Here is a 23,067-nt window from a genome sequence, read left to right as displayed (position 1 = left end):
TGGTCTCAGCATAGACGTCCAAGGGGGGGGGGGTAATGGGTTGATTACCCCCCCCCCCCCCAAACGAATTTGGGGTTGCCGTAGTCACCCCCAAAATATTTTTCATTTTACCCCTATCTTGGGGGTGCCGTAGGCACCCCCAACTATTTAGGAGGGGGTATTTACCCCCCCCATACAATTTTAGGGGGGGAAATACCACCCAAAATAAAAAACCATAACAAAAAAAATTTTATTGCGCTTGCGCGCATTTTTACTACTAAATATTAATACATTATCAAATTACCCCCCGAAAAAATTTCACCCCTGGGGTAAATTATGGGGGGGTAAACAAAATTTACCCCTGCCAACAGATTTCACAGGGGGAAATTAACCCCCCCCCCCCAAGCAAATTTTACCCCTGAGGTAAAACTTTTGGATGGGGGTAAAAAAAATTTGCGGTGCCCGCCATTTGCTTCGCACGCCATTTTACCCCCCCCCCCCCCCCAAATAAAAAAGCTTGGACGCCCCTGGGTCTCAGACATGTAATTATTAATTTAAATAAATTTATGACATTTCAGACAAAATGACTTTTAGTCCAAACCTTTTTTCTAAATTGCAGTTGAATAGGGCTGAATACTGTAAGACTTTTATTAAGAGGTAATATTGTAATTTTTAAAATATATAATGATTAAAAAGCCATGCTAAATTTGTGTTTTCAATTGTTACCATATAATTTTTAATCCACATTTCTTATGTAATTTTTAACATGAAAAAATAAAACATAGTATCATTATAATATGTAATATGTTATGATTTATTTAGATGTCAAAGTTCTGTAGCAGCTGGGGATACTGAAAGCTCAACAAATGTAAATAATGTTATTGTTGATGACTTTGCAAGAGCTAAACCTTTTCAAGACATACCTTCTCCAAAAGGTTAAAAAATTAAAGTTACAAAATCAGAATTGATAGTCCATTTTTAAAATATCTTTTTAGGTTTACCAATTTTGGGGAACATGATGGAATTTATGAAAAAGCAAAACAAAGAAAATGTACTTGCCATGCATCAGAGATTCAACAAGGAACTTGGACCTATCTATAAGATTAAGTAATTTTTTTTATAATTAAAAGAAATGTAAACACTGGAATGTCTTAATTGTGCATTATATTGCATACAATAATTCCTTTCTACGATGCTTTGCAAGTATAGAGAAATATCATGGACATACTTCCAGTAATAAACTCATTTTTCATAATCACGCAATCCTTACTTTAAATGAGCCTTGGCCAATTGGGGTTGGTCTGATTATGGACTAGATCTTTAATCAACAAGTGATAGCAATGTGTCAGGCATAACAGCAGTTGGTACTGAAGTATAACAGAAACTCAAAAATGTTATCTACTTAATAATTAGCATTTAAGAAGTGAGTTTAAAAATGATATTTATATATATTGAAAAATTGTCATTTTAAAAATAACTGCAGGTTGCCTTCCATGAATATGGTATGCATAACAAGTGCAGAGGATACACAAACATTGTATGGAAATGATGGTAACAATCCAGTCATTCCTTCCTTAGAACTGTTTGAAAGGATTAGAAAAGGACCACTCAAACATCTTTATCCAAATGCAGTTAAGTTTTAAAGTCTTATTAAGATAGAAAATTAGACAGTAAATCAATATGTAATTGATTTCTAATGATAAAATAAATGTATAATATCTTTTTTCATGGTATATTTTATCCATTTAGGACTGCTTTCAATAAGTGGTGATGATTGGTACAAAGTCAGATCCTTGGTACAACAGGTAATGAACTAATTAATCTATAATACAATGTAGTTCGATGTCTGTCTGTCTGAAGCTTAAGATCTAAGTAACCACTGAACCGATTGGGCTCTACCCTGTCCTGTGATAGTTTTAAGCTATTTTCTTGGAGGGGGGGACACCCCCAACCCCACGAGAAAAAAAATAAAAAAGGGGGGTCAACTACCCCCCCCCCAAAAAAAAAAAATATTCCCTCCCCCTTCCAAAATTTTTTTTTGATTTTTCTTTTAAAATTTAAATAACACAAAAATAGGTTGATCAAACCTCTTGGTGCAAAGAACCTAGACTCCATAGAGGCTAGGGGCGAAGCCGCTAGTATAAATATGTAAAAGGAAATGTATGCCAATGAATATATTTGTTTTTATTGAATGTTTGGATTATGAAAAGAAAACAAAGTAGCAGGTTTAATCATATTTTCACAGACGCTTTTCTCCTATTTCAAGCCCCTGCGGGGGCTCTATCACTACAGGCAATTATCCACATCTATATAACCTAAAAAAATCTAGCAAAAGCTACTGTGAAAATATTACGAAAACCGCTACTTCATTTCTTTCCTTGATTCAAATGTTTTTCCAATTTTTTACTTTCATTGCATTTTACAGGATATGATGAGACCTAAAAGTGCTCTTTTTTATATTGATCATCTTGATGAACTTATGGAGGAATTTATTAATAAAGTTGAAGGTTATAGCTTATTCTGATTTTGTTATCAAGCTAAATATATTGAATTCAAACTAATGAATAGAATTTTAGTTACATATTATGGTACCTTTTTATAATCACTGTTGAGCAAATTACATTTTGGTATTATATTTATCAAGTCTATAGTATTTTAAATTAATTAACTATATCCATTAGATAATCTTGATGGAAGCAGAAGAGTGGATGGTTTATCCAGAATCTTATCTGAGTTTGCCTTGGATTCCATTGGAGTTATGTTTATTGGTTCAAAACTTGGTGTTTTACAAGGTAACCTGTTCTGTTAGAATAAAACTTTTTGGAAAAAATCAAATTTTACACCCAATACATTATTTTTACAGGATCAGAGTATGGAAAGATAATGATCGAGAAAGTTGAGAAAGTGTTCAATCTGTCAAGAATAGCTGTTGTCATTCCTAAAAAGATTGCTCCTTATGTTTCTGTTTACAAGGAATGGTTGATATATCAATTAAATATTGGTTGTTGAAATTTAAACAATATACTTTTTAATGATTATAAATTATTTTGGAAAGTCAATATGATACACAGTAGAAATCTTGTAAAACATGGTGTTGTTAACATCTATAAACATCTAATGTATTGAAAATTTTGAAAGAAACACAATTTTCCACAAATAATCAAAAACAAAATAAGTTTTATAATCTTCATACCAATTGTCAATTTGATCTTATACAAATAACAGGAACTCATTCAACATTTTGGTGATGTTTACATAATGAGCAGGAAAGTTATTAACTTTTAAAGAATGAAAAAAATAGTTTGTTAAATTACAATTTCTCATTTAGTGTAAAAAAATTCCACTCCAACAAAACAAATAATTGCCAAATCCATGTCTGTAATTCTTAAGTAAGATGTTGAATTGTGCATGCTTAAAGGCAAGGCAAAACCTTTATCTAAAATCTTTATGTTAAAAGTCTGAATAGCAGCAGTAGCAATGACTGAAATATCTCATGTTTATAATTCATTACCTAACTGAAATATCTAAACAATTAATTTAAGCTATGGGTTAACAAAAGTCCAAGTTGATTTCCAAAGAGATAAGATTAATGAGGCAATAAAGAAGCATGAAAAAGATGGTTCTTTAGAAGGTAAAATTATTAAAGAATTAAAAATGTTTTAGTTAATCTAACCAAAATTTTTGTTTTCAGGAACAATTTTGGCAAAAATGATTGAACGGTGTGGGCCAGATTCAGGTATTCCAGTTGTTATGGCCAATGATGCCTTGTTTGCTGGTATAGATACAACTGGTAACACAGCTTCATTCCTGCTCTACCATCTGGCAACACATCCAGAAAAACAAGAAAATTTGTACCAAGAAATTTTAAAGGTAAATATCATATTGTTTAGATTTTTTACAGAAATATTTAAATGGGGAAATGTGTATTTTATACATTGTTTTTAGGTATATGTCTGTAAAATTTAACTTAGTTTTTGAGTTTATAACCTCTAATATCTATTTTGATTAATTGTTATAATAGACATTATAAAGGTTGTTGGAAAAAATGGCAAGATGACTACTGATGCTTTAGCTGAAATGAAATATCTGAAGGTACTTAGATTTATAATTTTCTGAGCTTTTTTAAAATTTGATATAATAATTATTGACATAGAAATAGTTAGTTTGTTAGTTTATTACCTTGCACTGTCTGATTTTTAGAGATAGCTGAATACAGCTCTAGTTATTAACTGGAACATCTAAAATCAATATTCAGATAAACTTGAATCCTTTATTCTCTGTAAAGAAAAATATCTAAAATATCAAAACATCCTAGGCATGTCAACAAGAAAGTGCTAGATTGTCACCTGTTGCATTTGGTACTGCCAGGTCTGCAGGTCAAGACATGGTACTCAGGTAGGCTTTTGAAAGTATTATTCATACAAAATAAGTAGTAGATAATTTCTGCTTATACCAAAAACGAAATTAACTCAAAATAAAATCATGAAACCTATACATGATTTTCAGCTACGTTATTGGGCAACACATAGTAAAATGACAACCTTTATGTCTGCCCCCAAATATTATTTTAGATTTATTTTGCTTGTTGGTTATACCTTAAACCTGGAGTAATCTTACCAATTTGTATTCTGACAAAAAAGTTTTAACAATAGGTGGGAAGCAGTATAGCCAATTCAAAACTGTGTGTAAGCAAAAACCTACAAAGAATTAATATACTTCCCTTCAAATATAGTCATTACTAGAGTAGGTGCAATACTATAATTCAATTTAGTGGATACCAGATTCCCAAAGGAACCTTTGTGATGCGTGTTGGGTACCTGATGTCAAACAATGGACAATACTTTAACAATCCTGATCAGTTTATTCCTGAAAGATGGATCAGAGGTAGAATATTTTTTGGTTAACAAGGAACAGAGTATTTTAAAAAGTATACCTCTATATTTCAGACAAAGTTATAATTTATGAGCCTATAAAAATTAAAGATAATATTCATGAAGTAATACTCGTGACAGCTGTGTTTTATTAAGCTACAATTTGTTAAAAGTAAAATCTTAAAAGTGGTCTAAAATTGTCAAAAGAATATTTGTTGAAGAATGTTGACAGCGTGTTATTACTGTGCTATCTGATTTACCTATTTATTATTAGGTTGTCAGCAACAAAAGCCCAAGAACTCTTTTGCACACATCCCGTTTGGTCATGGTCCTAGAGCCTGTGTCGGCCAGAGATTTGCTAAGTAAGAATTTTTTTTCCAGTATGGCTTCAAAATCAATTAATGCCACTAGAGAGAAAAGTAAAAATTACTAGTTTTTTTGGCCCCGTCCTTTGGCCCCTTTGGGGCTAACAAAAGCCAAAAATAATCTTATAATCTGTCATTTCAAAATCTGCAGAGAGATATGATGCAATGAATAACTATTTCAGGATGGCTTTCAAACCGATTAACATCAGCTTTATGATAACCATTTATGAGCCACACTGAAAAATCATGTTTTGTATCATATTAAAGCTCCTCGAAGATTATGTATACCTCCTATAAAAGTTTGGTTATTTTTACCCAATAGATTGTTAGCTTTATTTTTATAAGCATTAACTCTTATTATAAACTATCCACTAAGCCTGTTTTATATTATTCTATATTTTTACAGGCTTGATCTTTACATGATTGTGTTCAAGTTAATTCAAAAGTACAAGATTTCCTATGAAGGACCTGAACTAGGAATCAGATATAAAGGTTAGTTATATAGTTATATAGCAGCTGCAGTCTCTTGCATATATTGGTTCAATAATCAAAATGGGAGGTAAGAGGTAGGGCACCAAATATTTAAATTTTAAAAACACTATAACCTAAAACTTACCTGCATGATCTAAGTGAAACCTCTCCAAAATGTAGAACTAAAGCTAGTTTATTGGTTATTGGGATCTTAACCGTCATCGAAAGGCATTACTACTTTATATAATAAGATTACAATTAAGATTAATGATATCCACAAGTCGCGAAGCAACAAACATATATTAAATAAGAAATTTGAAAAAATACAGTAAGGTTTTCCACTCAATTGATGATTTAAAATCTAAATTTTTGTAAAGATAAAATTTCACCTATTAGAAGGTATTGTATCATATGTGTCAGTCTTTAAAAATATAATTATAAGTTCAGTGGTTGGACATTTAACTTAATAATATTTAAATTATTGTATTGTTGACTAAATATATTTTTTTAGGAATGGGAAGTTTAAATGGGCCGTTAGCCCTCAAATTTGAAGAAAGAAAATAAAGAAATAAATTAATATGTGTTTATATAAAGATTGCTTATAATGATCGTTTTAGATTATTTGTTTTATCTGTATGATAACTTTTGAATATACAATAATTAAACTATTAAATATTGGTAAAGCTGATACTAACTTACTTTGTATGCAAAATTGTAAATCCGCTATAATTTTCCATTTCGGTTCCTTTCACATAAAAGGGGAATACAAAAAAGTAGATGCATATAGGAATACAATTTTTTGACAGGAAATATTTTCACCTTTGCCTATTTTGAAAAAAAATGCATTATTTAGTTTATACCAAGGAGTAATGGATAGGACAATAATATGTATTCTACATAACATACAACCTTTTTCTCCAATATTCGGTACCCACGAAAAACAGAAATTTACCAATAATAATTAAGGAAAGAGTGGTTGGTTCTATCCCAGAATTCCTGAGTTTATACGCTTTGTAAAATACATCAATTTCAAACTATGGGCGAAAATTTCATAAACTACAAAAAGGCGAAAATTTAAACAACCAAGCATATCAAATTATAAGATATTAGTTGCTACTATTCAGACCATTTTCTGGTAATATCCTGAATGAATTTTTTTTTTAATTTTGAAAATTTTATGTACCCCCCCCCCCCCCCCCCCAACAGAACTCTATGAACTTTGGCCGGAGCGCAGCTCCCTAGCCTCCCTAGCCTGCCTAGCCGCAGCGCTCGGCCCCCTTGCCTATAACCTAACCTAACCCAAAATAGTTGTTCTCTGTTGGGGGAAGGGGGGGGGGGTGTTAATTGCAAAAAAAATTCTAAGATGAGAACGCCCATTTTCTTATTTATTTAGATAAAACTATAAAGAGTAAAATTGACCCATAACAAAATACTGTCACTGGAGCCATAAAAAGTTTATTTCAACCTTGGAGGATCATACCTGGAATCATGAATTAATTGAACATCTTTTTTATTGTTTTGTAGAGACAAAAAAACTTATAACTTTATTTAATAGGAGGAAAGGATAATTTAGTATTTTGGTAATTTCAAATGCTTTGTGAAAGTCAAACATATTAATGCTATTTACCTTGGTGAAACTGCCAGTATTCTGTACCCGCCAGGATAGTAATATTTTATAAATTTAGTCTATTTATTAAGGAAAGTTATTTACAGCTTTCTATTGTTGACACACATAAAAAGAAACTAGAAAAAAAAACAGCGGGGGGCTGTTGAACGCCATCCTTCCTCACCCTTAAGGGTTAGAGATACTTAAAACACATTTTTCAGAAAGATACCTACATATTCGCAGATGTTTAGTTGCCCCTAGAATTGATTGAAAAGCGTAGAGCGCATCTTTCCACCATAAACTAGAAGGATAGCAAACCAATACAGATTAGAAATATTTGAATATCTATTTTAATAACTCAAGGGTAGGTACCATACTTTGACTGTTAGATTGATTGTCTGACAAAATTTACATTTCAGAATTATTAGAAATGCCCTTTGGTTTAAAATATACATTGGAATTATATTTTTCTATAAATAAACCTAAAGAAAACTAATCCTTATATGGTCTAACCTAACTCTTTATTCATGAATTTACAAAATTTCAATCATTTCCTATTTACAATCTTTTTTGTCAAAACAAGAATAATAAATTGCATGAGGTTTTTTTCTCCTAACATTGATTTCTCTTCACTGAAAAATTGAAGATGAATGGAAGGCATACCATTCACCAAAGCTGGACAAAGAAATCAGCCATGTGACGTCTTAAAAATAAGGGAGACTAAAGGAGGAGGGGAAAATAAAACCCCTAAAATTTAGATGGATAATCCCTCATTTTTATGACGTCACAAGGTTGATTTTTTGAGACACTTTGTCCAGCTACCATTCACTTAATCGATATACCCATTAACCTTACAATTTTATTGTATTGTATACAATATTTTTTGATATTAGGTGTTACACTATTTATCCCTTATAGATGTTTACTGAAAATTACTCATATGTGCATTGGCAATGCAAATTACATATGTAAATAAAAAAAACATACATCATTTTTACCCTCGCCCTCTGTATAAATCATGCCCACGCCCTTTGTAAGAAATATGGAGTAAATATTTGATAGTGAGGTTATGAATAGATTGTATATATTTCTTACTATTTGAATATGTATTATGCATATTTAGACTTAGTTGAACGCATGAACGAACATACAGTTTACAGTAAAATTCAAATTTACCCACCAAATTAAAAAAAATTATAAGAAGTATTACATTAAAACTTTTTCTTTTCACCTAAAATGGACAAATTTTATAAATTTTGATGAAAAAAGTACCTAAAGTGGAAAGTTCTTTAAAATTTCTCTGTGAATTTATCATATTCAGGAATCCCCTATGAGTTCCAACGTTAATAGTGTGACAAATTTCAATTGCCTTTTAATATCAGCCAATCAGAAATATTAGCACAGCCAAGTCACTACAAAAGAGCAGAAAGCAATTTGCAAGCAGACGAAAAAGGTCCCAAACACTGGATCCAGGTAGTTTTCTGGATTATATATCTATACTCATACATTAATTATTGTAAAAGTCTTAGTTTTTATGTTTTAACAAGAACTTGGAGGGGTTATTCCTAGAATGCAAAGGAAATTATTAGATATGTAACCACACATATTCAGGGTAATTCTGTTTTGAATTCCTTCAAGCAAACTTACACATCAACATATACATATTACACACACCAATTTCACATAATTTTTAAAAGCGAAGCTTAATTCCTATAATTAGGGTCGGTCCATCCGGGACAGTAAGCTCTCTTCGTTGATTTAAACAGGTAAGAATTGTCCTTTCATTTTCAAACTTTGCATGAAGATTCCTGTTTAAATTTTTCATGTGATGTAATTATCCTATTGATATGATTTTGGAATACAGATTCCGGTTACCACAAGGTACGATGTTTTAAGCGAAGCATCAATATATTTTTAAGTCCTAAAAAGGTAAGATTTCCTTAAACAGTATCCTGTATTAAAGAAGTTTTGTGACAAATCTACTTAAATTTTGCCTTTGCATTAATACTCTGCTCATTCAGGTCTGACACTCTACAAGTGTTAATGTTTGTTTGTCCTACCGATGTAGGGCTTCGTTTTTATGTCATCCTTGTCTAGGTTATATTTTGTATACATACATCACGTATGGATTTAAATACTGACAGTTCTAGATTTCTCTAGGTGTAACAAAACATATTTGCAGCGTATCTTACATTTTCCTTAAAGGTTGTTGTAAACGTTTTCCATATTTTCATTACATTCCACATTGGGGCAAATCAACCAAAAAGGGGATTTAATTATTTAGTAGCCTTAAAATTCATCTCACAAAAATTTTAACAACAAACAAATTTGCTTTTATGTTTTTTTCTGTCATTTGAAAGGAACATGGAGATATAGGTCATTTAATGAAGGTAGAAAGAAAATTACCGGAATAACACCCCACGAAAATAGCCCCCCTTTACCCTATCCATCTATCTATCCGTCTATCTATTCATCTATCTATCCATCTATCTATCCATCTATCTATCCATCTATCTATCCATCTATCTATCCATCTATCTATCCATCTATCTATCCATCTGTCTATCCATCTATCTATCCATCTATCTATCCATCTATCTATCCATCTATCTATCCTTCTATCTATCCATCTTTCTATCCATCTGTCTATCTATCTATCTATCCATCTATCGATCCATCTTTCTATCCATCAACTATTTATCTATCTATCCATCAACTATCCATCTATCCATCCATCTATCTATCCATCTATCTATCCATCTATCTATCCATCTATCTATCCATCTGTCTATCCATCTATCTATCCATCTGTCTATCCATTTACTCATCCATCTATCTATCCATCTATCTATCCATCTATCTATTCATCTGTCTATCCATCTATCTATCCATCTATCTATCTATCTATCTATCCATCTATCTATCCATCTATCTATCCATCTATCTATCTATACATCTTTCTATCCATCTGTCTATATATCTATCTATCCATCTATTGATCCATCTATCTATCCATCAACTATTTATCTATCTATCCATCAACTATCCATCTATCCATCCATCTATCTATCTATCTATCTATCCATCTATCTATCCATCTGTCTATCAATCTATCTATCCATCTGTCTATCCATTTACTCATCCATCTATCTATCCATCTATCTATCCATCTATCTATCCATCTGTCTATCCATCTATCTATCCATCTATCTATCCATCTATCTATCCATCTATCTATCCATCTATCTAACCATCTATCTATCTATCCATCTTTCTATCCATCTGTCTATCTATCTATCTATCTATCTATCCATCTATCGATCCATCTATCTATCCATTAACTATTTATCTATCTATCCATCAACTATCCATCTATCCATCCATCTATCTATCCATCTATCTATCCATCTATCTATCCATCTGTCTATCCATCTATCTATCCATCTGTCTATCCATTTACTCATCCATCTATCTATCAATATATCTATTCATCTACCTATCCATCTAACTATCCATCAAAGTGTTCAAAGTGTCAAATTTGGGGTCATAGAATTCATTTCAGTATAAGGGGAGAGGATGGTGTAAAGGGGGTGGATGGGGATTCTTATTTTAACAAGCTACAAGTTTCACTTAATAATAAATCCATTATAAATGTGGGCATTATTGACATACATTTTTATTAGCTAATATCTATATTTATAATGATATTATGATTCTTGTTTACTGTTTATATGTATACTAGCGGCTTCGCCCCTAGCCTCTATGGGCTTTGCTCCAAGAGGTAATTAAACAAGGATGACAACATCCATAGGAGCGAATCTCTGAAATGGAAGGACAAACGAACATTAACACTTGTGAAGTGTAAGAACTGAATATTAATGCATGTCTATAAAAGATTGTAATTAAAACTGATTAAATACATGTTACTGTTTAAGGACATACTGACGTTTTTAGGGCTTGATTATAGAGATGCTTCGCTTATAACACTATACCTTAATGTACTAAGAATAAGTACTGAGTATTCAGATGAATATCAGATGAATAGGATATTTTTAACATTCAAAACCATTATTTGTTGTCATAAAAGTAAAAAATCAGCTTGTTATAAGGGACCAGTAGATATATTCCCTGAAGAGTAGAATCTAATCGGTTTTGTTGTTACCGAGATCTATTGGTACGGACGGACAGACAAACATACATCAAGCTACTTTGTATTATAGATTAACATCCAGGGATCTAAGGAACAAAACAATAACCGATTAATGTATGTACTTGTACATCCCCAATATAGATACATTAAATAATAAATTATTTTACAAAATTGATTGTCTGTAGATGACAATTAGTGGTTGAAAAGTTTTGATACTCATCTTAATGAACCAACCAATAAAAAATCAATCAAATTTCCTAAAGTTGTTATGCCAACGAATACAAAAACGTTATTATAAAACTTTGAAGTTTGGGGACTAGTGTAATGTCCCCTCCCTTTCTAAATAAAACTGAAGACGCTAAACATGAAGACCATGTAACTACAAAACTTAAAAACAAAGCATTACCAATAGACAGACAGATAGACTTCTTGCTAATTCCAATTTAAAATGATTATAAGAACACTACGTTATTTGAATGTTAGCTTTACCTTTCCGCAGTGAGGGAGGGGACATTGGGCTGTTTATAACACTAGTCCCCAAAGTTTTACAGTTGTGTGTTCAAACATTTTAACTACTAACTTTGATCTACACAAGGGGTAATTTTGTGTATTATCATTGGGGATGTACATCAATTTATTGACCTTTGTCTTCTCCCTTTAGATCCCTGATATTTGTAATAATCCATATAAACGCTTATTTAGTTACATTAAAACATCAAACATAAAGAGGTTTAGATTTAGGTTTAGCACCCCCCCTTCCCTCCCCTCCCCATCATTTAGTCAATAGAACTTGAAAATATTCATTATCAACTTTAATTCAAAGTCTGATCAAATAAACATTTCTCATAACTATGTTTTTGCGTCTTTTATTTATATGTATTACATCTTACATTTGACTTTAAAAGCGCATTTAAAAGCTTTTTCTTACAATCTTTTCTTGCACCCACCTTTAGAAAACGGGCTAAAAACCCCTACGGGGGCGCGGGGGGGTAAATGAAACCAGTACAGGCGATTATAATATGTCTTTGGGCAATCAAATATCGTTTTTTTAGCCGGTGGCACCCGGTGAAAACATGTTTCCTGATACTGTCTACTTAACCCTTACAGATCGGGCCCCAATTCCCACCTTAATAGATCGGGGGGAGGGTCATATTGACCCCCCCCTCTATCTCGGCTCCTGTTACAGATAAAGACGTAAAATTTTTTTCTGGTGGTTCATGTGTATTTTTAGAGAAAATTACTTTTTCTAGTCATAGCAGTCAGGCCGCTCCTTAGCCGCTTTTTAGCGGCCAGCCGCTAAATTTTAAAACAGCTGTAGAGCGGCTAATTTTGCAGCTAGGATGACCAAATTTTAGGACGAACTTTTATTTTTAATAACAAAAAAAATTACTTTTTCTGATCATCGCCGAAAAACGGCAAATAACGAAAACCGCCATTTTCGGCGGTTACGGCGGTAAAACGGCGGTTGGCGCCGCCAAATAATATTTCTATCTGTTTATTGTTGCTCAAGGATTTACCAAAAAAAAATTATAGGTCTCTAGCTGTAATAAAAGCCACGATATACATGATATATGTCTGTAGTAAAAGCCGGACAAAAATCGGTCATAATGTCGGTCAGGGAGCGGTCAAACGGTCATAACACCCCTTTTCTCAGAAGGTCATTGATATCTAAGTATTCACCAAAAAAATTTTAGGTTTCTACCTTATACACAAAAGTCATAATGTAGAAATTAGGATTTATTTAGATTTTTTTTCTAATTTTGGTGCTACCCAACCGACTTTGACCGGACGCCACGACCGACACAGACCAGATATCCTTATAAGATCAACTCTTGCCGACGTGTAATTACTAAACTTAAAAAGTCATTAAGTCACAACTCTCTATCTTACCTACAAAAAAAATGACATTGAAAAAACTAGAGGGGGGGGGGTCAATATGACCCCCCCCCCCGATCTGTAAGGGTTAAATGTTGATTTTAAAACAAAAAAAAAATAAACTAAAATCTTGACTTCAACTAGAATTATTTAGGACTAATTTCTTCAATTTGTGTTTTTTTCTTTTATACTGTCAAAATATATGTAATGCATGACTCATCAAAAGTTATTTTGTCTAATTACGTTAATTCTAAGAGATTTTATAATACTTTTAAAATTGTTGGTGAAACACAAAAAGTATGCCTTTTTCTGTAAGAAAATTTTTGCATTTCTTGACTTCCATGCATTAGAATGCTTGCTTGAAAAGCGTATTTTTACGATTCCTTTGAAATCTGATGTACATTGGGTATGATAATACTCATACAATGTTTAAAACTTGATTTGGGGGTGGTGAATTGATGCCCCTTGTTGCCCCTATGTGCATTCTAATAATTCACCATCAAATTGTTGAATAATACAATCCTTACATAAAAGAATCAGGATACCCGTGTGTATTGACAGATGTTGCTAACCACTGCATGGACTGATCAGTAAGTTTGAAAGCTAAGCGATCTATACATAAACAAGGATGACAACATCCATAACAGCGAAGCTCTGAAACGGTAGGACAAACGAACATTAACACGTGTATAATGTCAGAACTGAATAATCAGAATGTAAATGTAAGTAAATTTGTTGAAAAACTGCTTGATACAGGATAATGTTTGTGGACATACTTACATTTTTAGGACTTGATTATAGAGTTGCTTCGCTTATAATATTGTACTTTGTCGTCCCAAGAATCAGTATACAAAAAACCAGACCAATCGGATAATTAGGTCACATACAAATTTGTTGTTAAAAATGTAAAAAAAATCAACATGTTTTAAATGGACGTACGGACATTTTTGTAATGATTATAGAGTTGCTGCGCTTTCTAACTCGTACCTAACTTCTACAGGAATCACCATGCAAAGTTTGAAATCGATAGGACAATTTTAACATGCCTAAATTAACGGAAAAAAGCTATCCGTTACGGACGTACGGACTGACCCTAATTATAGAAAAGCTTCGCTTTTAAAAATCAGGGATCTAAAGAGATACGACAATGGCTGATTAAATGATGTAAACCCCCAAACACAAAATTATCCCTCATGTAGATTACAATTGAACCAAAAAAAAACTAAAAACTAAAAAAGTCCCCAAAGTTGTTAAGGCGACGAACAAGAAAACGTTAATATAAAACTTTGTGGACTAGTGTGATAAGTAGCCCAATGTCCCCTTCCTCTTTAATCTAAATGTATAAAATATGTTTAAACTTGCTCTGAAAGATTTGTATCAGGAAATGGAAAGAGAAATTAACCCTCAACTTCTTGTGTATCAACACCTTCCAGGTTAATCTCAAATTTTGTACATTTTTGGAAGGTAGATTTTGTCAGATTGAATTACTTCCAAAAGGTAGGAAAAGCGCATTTTTTAAAAAAAAAATTATGTCTAATGGTCTACCAAAATTGTCAATAAAATGTATACTGGCCTGCCATTGGAAATTTAGTCTGTGTATTGGCCTATCATTGGTATTTTGTATTGTATGATGTCATTATAAATAGCTTCAAAGAAAGCAGATAAATTGACTAAAACCATATAAATCTAGAGTTAAAAAACCCAAAAACCATCCTGGAACCTATGTGAAGCTTCAATAAAAAGATGAAAGATAAAATATTTAAAAATGAATTATGAAAATAGAATGAATTACATTTTGTTTATTTTTTTCTGCTAATTTGAGATCAGCCTAAAAGCCAACAAAAACAACCAAGTGTTGATGTTATTAAGCAAATGTTATGAAAAATACTGCATCTTCTTTGTTATTAGAAGGGAGAAAAATGAAAATACAGTGTGTTTTTTTTATGAGAACTTTTTAAAAAGCAATTTTACCCCACTTATAGTTATCAGAATTTAATGATTAATGGCTTATTTTCTTTGTTTTTTAATGCAATTAATAGAACAGCAAAAAATATTTCAGTTTTTATTTACAAAGTACAGTAAAATCTAAAATTCAAAACTTAGGTGTCAACATCTAAAAATGGTTTTAGCGCATTTTTCTTATGCTCAAATATTCAACCTTTTGCAAGAATGGCTGCTTAACACTTCAAAGTTAATATATATAGAGCTAAAAATGTATACAGATACTATTAGGGACACGTACTAGAACATATCAAAGTTTGAAGGTCATATCTCAACCAGGGAGGGAGTACTGGCCCCCCAAAGTCGACTACAGAAAATCCAATTTTTTTCTTGTAAAGGGTAGAATATTTAGGCATAAGAAAAATGCGCTAAAACCATTTTTAGATGTTGACACCTAAGTTTTGAATTTTAGATTTTACTGTACTTTTTTAATAAAAAACTGAAATATTTTTTTTGATGTTCTATTAATTGCATTAAAAAACGAAGAAAATAAGCCATTAATCAATAAATTCTAACTATAGGTGGGGTAAAGTGCTTTTAAACAAGGATTGCAACATCCATAAAAGCAAAGCACTGAAACGGTAGGACAAACGGACATTAACACTTGTATAGTGTCTAAACTGAATAATCAGAATATAAAAGTATAAGAGTCGAAGCAAAATTGTAAGTAAATTTGTTGAAAAACTGCTTATAATATTGATCTTTGTTGTCCCAAGAATCAATATACCAAAAATCAGATCAAACGGATAATTAGATCATATAAAAATTAGTTGTTAAAAAAGTAGAAAAATCAACATGTTTAAAATGGACATACGGACATTCTGGTTATGATTATAGAGTTGCTACGCTTTCTAAATCGTACCTAACTACAACAGGAATCATCATGCAAAGTTTGAAATCGATAGGACAATTCTAACATGCCTAAATTAACGAATAAAAGCCATCTATCTCGGACGGACGGACGGACGTACGGACGGACGTACGGACGGACCGACCCTAATTATAGAAAAGCTTCGCTTTTAAAAAGTTCTCATAAAAAAAGACACACTGTATATATTTAATACTACCAATTATTTACAAGCATGACTTTAGTGTATGTCTAATGCAATGTTCTACCCCTCAATCACTGCGACTATATTATTTTCCCTAAAGATATATAAAGATAAAATACATCATTTTACTTTTTAGATAGGTATGCTAAAAACTTTGTATTGTTTTGTATTTTATTATAAAAACTCTTGCAAGAACTAACTTATAAATCAACAGGAATAGAAATGTTTTTCCTTTCATGTAAAATTATTATATTGTGCAAATGTAAAAAATACCAAAATTACTAGATACAGATAGGTAAGTATAATTGATAAAGCATAAAGCATCTGCTCGTCTTAAAAGACGTAAAAAAATGTAATATAAAAGACGTAATATATTGCAAACAAATTGTTGATTTTCTCACTGCGTAATAATGCATTTTATTTGTATTATATTATACTAGCAGCTACGCCCCTAGAGGCCTCTAGGGGCATTTAAGGAGGGGGAGTTGAATCCCAAAAACATTTTTTTATTTTATATTTTTTTAAAAGTAAATTTTTTTGGAAGGGTGGAAATTTTTTTTTAAGGGCAATTTTTCTTGTGAGGGCACTGGTACCCTCCCTTAAAATAGTTATAAACCTTCCAGGACCTATGAGAAGCTACCCTGTTAAGGAGAACCCGATCGGTTCAGCGGTTAGCGAGATCTTTCGGTAAAAACATACAAACACAAAGACAGAAAGACATCCTGTTACTTTATTACAAGGATTCAAAAAATGTATTGTATCATGTCCTTTAGAGGTTATCTTTTGCAAATATAAAAAAAGATGAAAAGTAGAAAATGAAAACTAAAAGTCAGAACACGTCTTAGAAAACTGTATGAGAGTGCTTGAATGACTTTGTTATTAGTTACACTAAATCAAATTTAACAAAGTTTTCTTTTTATACTTTCTATATACTCTACATGCATTACCAGCAAGGAGGTTGGGGTTATTGGACTGCGAATTAAACTGATCCCAAAACTGTTATAGACACATCCTCCCAAAAAACTTTAAGGACTTTAATTCCCTAAATCCACCTGATTTGTTAAAATTATATCAAATCATATTGGTTGTAAAATAGGGCGGGTCGATTTTCAATCTTTTTTTGATTTTAACATTAGTAGACATTGCATACAAATAAAGAGAGGTATTGAGTAGCTTATTTCAAATTAATAGAAAAATTTACAATTTGATTTCAATACAATTAACATTAAAATTTAAATGAAATTTTCAAAATATTTATATTCCTGTAAACATGATACATTACAAATAAAAAAGTCTAAAACTAATTCAAACTTCTGATTCTGCTTCATTTTCTTTTGTTATACCTTTGACTTGATTTCCTTCTTTTAATCTTGTTCCTTTTTTTTCCTCTTGGTCTCTATTTTCTTCTTTTACTTCTGTTTCTCCTTTTTCTTCTTTTCTTCTGTTTCTCCTTTTTCTTCTTTTCCTTCTGTTTCTCCCTTTTCTTCTTTTCCTTCTGTTTCTCCTTTTTCTTCTTTTCCTTCTGTTTCTCCTTTTTCTTCTTTTCTTCTGTTTCTCCTTTTTCTTCTTTTCCTTCTGTTTCTCCCTTTTCTTCTTTTCCTTCTGTTTCTCCTTTTTCTTCTTTTCCTTCTGTTTCTCCTTTTTTTTCTTTTCCTTCTGTTTCTCCCTTTTCTTCTTTTCCTTCTGTTTCTCCTTTTTTTTCTTTTCCTTCTGTTTCTCCCTTTTCTTCTTTTCCTTCTGTTTCTCCTTTTTCTTCTTTTCCTTCTGTTTCTCCTTTTTTTTCTTTTCCTTCTGTTTCTCCCTTTTCTTCTTTTCCTTCTGTTTCTCCTTTTTCTTCTTTTCCTTCTGTTTCTCCTTTTTCTTCTTTTCCTTCTGTTTCTACTTCTTCTTCTTTTCCTTTCGTTTCTCCTTTTTCTACTTTTACTTCTGTTTTTCCTTTTTGCTCTTGGTCTTCTTTTTCTTCTTTTCCTTCTGTTTCTCTTTGTCCTTCTTCATCTGTAATTCCTCCTGTTACATCTTTAAATTTAAAGGCTGATACAAATGGTATGTTGCCAGAAGCAGAACAACAAAAAATTACTATACTATACATAATGGTCATAGCATCAATAACCAAACAGAAAACAAAAAATGAATGAAATCTATTGATCTTACTATAAAATTGATCACATGATTCATTACAACTAAAATCTAAAGTAATGAAAATGCTTGAAAATATAAGACCAATTAGAGAATACCAAAATCTTATGATAGAATTAAGAAATACAATGTCTTTCAATTCTTCATGAGTAAAAGTTTTTTCAATGTTTTCTTCCATATTTTTCTCGTCTACAATAAATAATAATCTACTTGGATCTAAAATGAAAGTTTTGAAAAAAAGGACTGGAAAAAATATGATTCCTGATCCTTCAAGCATACCAATTAAATGCCACATATATAATAAAACTATAGCAACAGGTAATAAATCTAAACATGTGTAGATTATAGCACAAGTTAACAGACTTTCATGTACATAATACAAGCTGAAGCAAATCAATACTCTCATATACAAGCATAGTTTGCCAAGAAATTCAACAAAAAAGTATCTTATAGTTAAGCTTGTCTTGGGTTCATCAGCAAACACTTTCATTAATTCTAATTTACACATTCCATAGAATATGCTGAGACAAGAAATGATAACACTTCCAATACGCAACCAAGCATTGTCACTGGGCACTCCATCATTCAAAATAATGAATAACTGGAAATTGGCCTGCCAGTAAGATTCATAGAATATTTCCTCCTTCTGAAAGATTTAGAAAAAATTATCTTTTATTGAAAAAAGAATCTTAATTAGACAAGGATGACATGATCCACAAATAGCAAAGTCACTAAAAGTAAAGGTAAGAACAGAAAAAGGATACTTGCTCACATGTGAACCTTGGAGCACACATAACCACCAAAAAGATTTCAAATAGGTTGGCCATGAAGTCTAGTAAGTCACCCAGGAATCCATTAAGGTCATGAAGGTAGCCAACAAGCTTTTCAATTGGGTGGCCAGTATGTCCAGAAAGTAAGTTATTCACTTATTCACTGGACATCATGGCTAATTTAATAGAATTATATAAATTATAGAGTAGCTTCGCTACAAAAAAATATTCTGTCATCCCCCCAATAAATTCAAACCCATTAAAAAGATAAAGTGAGTTGTTAACCTTATATCTCCAATGCTTTTTATGAATCTCTTTATCATCAGGATTTCTGATACTCTGGAAACCAAGGTAGGGAATCATGAGTTGATTCAATAATGCAGTCAACCAATCTCTTGGCTTGCAACAAGGGTCTTTTTGAAACATATCCCTAAAGGTTTTCAGAAGAAGGATCATTGATGGCAGGATCAGTATTATCACTAAACAACAATCTTTTTTCAGTTTCATATATTCATCCAATTATTACATTGGCAAAAGAAGCTTATTATATAAGATAGTTTTCTTATTTTCATATTCATTTGAGGTTAATGAATATTTTAAAATGACGTGTGTAAACTAATTAATTAAATCAGTCTTTGGCCAAAAAATGATTGAAAAATAAAGTTGTAAAGGAATGTTTGTTATTATTTTATAAGTTACATATGAAGACCATTGTTTGATATGGCATATGTAAGAGAGTTTAATTGAGCATTTAAAAGACAGCCCATTTAAACTTTAACTAATAAACTCATATTTTGTTGAAAAAAAGTTGCCTGAAGTTCTGAAATATTTCACCTCTCCCCTTTGGTACACATCCACAGTAAACAAGACATCACTGATGACATCAAAGATTGGTAGTGCAACATCAAGCACAAATTTTAGTACCAATGCTAGGAAAGCTTTACACTTCATGTTGGATTAAATTCTAATTCTTTCTGGTGAAGTAATAGAACTGTGAATGATTAAAACAGGAATTGATATGTTATCAATATCTTTTTTGTTTATTCTTAAAATTAAAATAGATTTAGAAGATTTAGATACAAACCCTCTAACACATGTATGAAGTCTGCTAAGAATACTTGAACTTTTGGAAAATTTTATCATCGTAAAATTTAGTCACTTGCGTTGAACTTTGAATAATTTAGTAAGGATTCCTTATTTAATTTAATGGATTTTGAGGCTGATTGGCCATCTAAATCTTCTATATATCTATTAGTAAAAAGTATTGCATATTTATTGCATATTATTGAATTTATATTCTTATACATGATTAGTAAAAGTTATAAAGTTTTGCAGATAATTCTGATCATCTAGTTCTATTTACTCTATTACATTTATAAACATACACAAACACGCATTTCCCCACTTTTTTCCTTTGCTTTTTTTGCTCACGCTGTCTTAATACTCTACACACACATACATACAATACTTATATGAACATACATACTCACTACTCAGGCATGTATACACATTTCAATGAACATACATACATACATACTCATGCATATATAACACATTTCATTCATATTTCTATTTACTTTTTTTTGTCAATATTATTTTATTTTTAAGCTTTTAAAATGTTAGTTTTTTTCTGTCTTAGCTATATCTTTAAACAAGTTTTTATTTTGGTTATTTGAAAATTATTTCAGACTAAATCAATATTTTTTTAAACGGTTTCCAATTGTGAAATTCCCACCCTATTGTAAAATCAACTAAATCATAAGGAATGTCAAATTAACACGTAGAATTTGTAAAATGTAAATTAGCCTAAAATTTAAAACCTCCAAAATAAATCTTCCAGTCTATTGGTCTTATACATTGTATGTAAAGACACTTATTCTAAAGAAAACTCATGAATTTTGATTAAATTTATTAATCTAATTGATCTTGGTAACCGCCGAACCGATTCGGCTCTACTCTTCAGAGATTATAGATACTGGTCCTGCAGTGGTTTTGAGTTATTTCCTTTGGGGATGGGACAACCCCCCCCCCCCAAAAAAAAAACACTGTATCCAAGTCTCTGTTCTAACCTGGAATGATAAAGTATGTAAATCTAGATATTGATCTTCAGTTTATTATCCTATTTCCAGTGGAAGGCTATTTTTACCAAGGTCTTTATCAGGGCTCGGCAACCGTGCGTGAGCTGCAACCAAGGCTCAAATTAAAACCTATTCGGATGCTACAAAATTAAAATTATTTTTGAAAAGAGGGATTGTCATATTTGGGTTTTGACTTTTAGCTATTGACTTTTAAAAATTGTGAAAGGTTGATTTTCCTGATGCTTACAAACTGCTGACGCTCGGCTGCCGAGCCCTGTCTTTATATCACACACAAATATTCTTATCCGTCTTAAAATGTATAGAAGTAAGGTTTTTATCTCTCTGTAGTTTAAGACTTCTAAAACTAATTAAAAACTAATTAACCGATTCAGTTTTTTTTTTATTTTAGGAAAGGTTCACACAGATCTTGGAATGGTTAAAAAATAATTAAATTTAAAATCCCCTGATTTATCTATTACTTTACCGTTCTGTTACCTCTATATTTCAACTATTTAGAGGACGTTTATTATTAACATTTTTAAATATTGAAATAAGTTAAATTTCCAGGGAAATAAAAAGTTTTTTGAAGTATTTAAGTTAATTATAATTTGAGGTGTTAATAAATTTTTGTCTGTTTTCTTTCAGTTTATTGAAAATATCAAATGACAAATGAGATTTTGAATATGTACATATGCATTTAAAAAGGCTACTGTAGCAAGATCAATAATGAATGAATCGCCAATCTCAGTTGAAAAAATTGCGAATGAGTCGCGGATTTTTCGCGAATAAATAGTGAATTTGCAAAATATATGCAAAAAAATTAGGAGGGTATTTTTTTTTGTTTTGTGGGAGGTTGGTGGTGTCCTACCCCCAAAGAAAATAGCCTAAAACCACAACAGTATCAGTATGTATATTCCCTGAAAAGTAGAATCAAATCGGTTCAGCGGTTACCGAGATCTTACGGGACGGACGGACGGACAGACAGACGGACAGACATCATTCTACTTTGTATTATAGATTAGAGGTTTCGTCTCTAGAAACCATTGAGGTTCGAAGTAATGAAAACCTTTTTGAGTTTGAACAGGGATAAGGGAATGATATTCTGACAAACAATTCTAAAGGAAAATTTCCCGGAACGGATAGCTTTTTCGTTAATTTAGGCATGTTGGAATTGTTCTATAGATTTCAAACTTTGCATGGTAATTCCTATAGTAGTTAGGTACGATTCAGAAAGCGTGGCAACTTTAAAATCATTACTAGAATGTCCGTACGTCCATCTTAAACGTGTTGACTTTTTTTTACTTTTTAACAACAAATTTTTATGTGATCTAATTATCCGATTGACAATAAAGTACAATATTATAAGCGAAGTAACTCTATAATCAAGTCCTAAAAATGTAAGTATATCCATAAACATTATTCTGTATCAAGCAGTTTTTCAACAAATTTACTTACAATTTTGCTTCGACTCCTATACATTTATATTCTGATTATTCAGTTCTGACACTATACAAGTGTTAATGTCCGTTTGTCCTACCGTTTCAGTGCTTTGTTTTTCTGGATGTTGTCATCCTTGTTATATTAAAAAGTATATCAATAAATGGAAGTTATTTTGTATCTATTTGTTGCCAGTAGCCGGAAGACGGAGCCAGTGCCGCCTGTTTTATTGTATTGACTTTCTTATTATTATAAAATTTTCTTTTACTGCCTTGC

At 31.5% G+C, this 23,067-nt stretch overlaps 2 protein-coding genes across 2 annotated transcripts; one reads left to right on the top strand and one right to left on the bottom strand.

The window, feature by feature from the left end:
* The first annotated feature begins 561 nt into the window (after positions 1-561).
* LOC145332870 (cytochrome P450 12b1, mitochondrial-like) lies at positions 562-6,364 on the top strand. Its single transcript, XM_080177959.1, has 17 exons — positions 562-636; positions 802-914; positions 975-1,086; positions 1,463-1,611; positions 1,729-1,784; positions 2,405-2,486; positions 2,661-2,771; positions 2,843-2,955; positions 3,208-3,245; positions 3,558-3,610; positions 3,671-3,849; positions 4,012-4,071; positions 4,295-4,374; positions 4,751-4,863; positions 5,125-5,212; positions 5,622-5,707; positions 6,198-6,364. Exons 1-17 carry the CDS (start codon positions 563-565, stop codon positions 6,248-6,250), a joined length of 1,560 nt encoding a protein of 519 aa, XP_080034085.1. The 5' UTR covers position 562; the 3' UTR covers positions 6,251-6,364.
* An 11,273-nt stretch (positions 6,365-17,637) lies between these two features.
* On the bottom strand, positions 17,638-19,749 carry LOC145331826 (uncharacterized). Its single transcript, XM_080176672.1, has 2 exons — positions 19,562-19,749; positions 17,638-19,152 (listed from the first exon to the last, which is right to left on the bottom strand). The coding sequence occupies exons 1-2, from the start codon at positions 19,730-19,732 to the stop codon at positions 17,767-17,769; spliced, it is 1,557 nt and encodes a 518-aa protein (XP_080032798.1). The 5' UTR covers positions 19,733-19,749; the 3' UTR covers positions 17,638-17,766.
* Positions 19,750-23,067: the final 3,318 nt, after the last annotated feature.

Source organism: Acartia tonsa, chromosome 11 (genome assembly GCF_053477335.1).
Source record: "Acartia tonsa isolate MP-2025a chromosome 11, ASM5347733v1, whole genome shotgun sequence".
Lineage (NCBI taxonomy): Eukaryota > Metazoa > Arthropoda > Copepoda > Calanoida > Acartiidae > Acartia > Acartia tonsa.
The sequence above is the reverse complement of the archived record's forward strand: the minus strand, read 5'-3'. Positions and strand labels throughout refer to the sequence as shown.

Excerpts from the sequence above, each read along its gene's own strand:
- LOC145331826 (XM_080176672.1), bottom strand. The coding sequence starts at position 19,732 with ATGATCCTTCTTCTGAAAACCTTTAGGGATATGTTTCAAAAAGACCCT. Across the intron at positions 19,153-19,561 it reads AAAAGCATTGGAGATATAAG|AAGGAGGAAATATTCTATGA; the intron begins GTTAACAACTCA and ends TAAATCTTTCAG.
- LOC145332870 (XM_080177959.1), top strand. The coding sequence starts at position 563 with ATGACTTTTAGTCCAAACCTTTTTTCTAAATTGCAGTTGAATAGGGCT. Across the intron at positions 2,772-2,842 it reads AAAACTTGGTGTTTTACAAG|GATCAGAGTATGGAAAGATA; the intron begins GTAACCTGTTCT and ends TTATTTTTACAG. Across the intron at positions 5,213-5,621 it reads GTCGGCCAGAGATTTGCTAA|GCTTGATCTTTACATGATTG; the intron begins GTAAGAATTTTT and ends ATATTTTTACAG.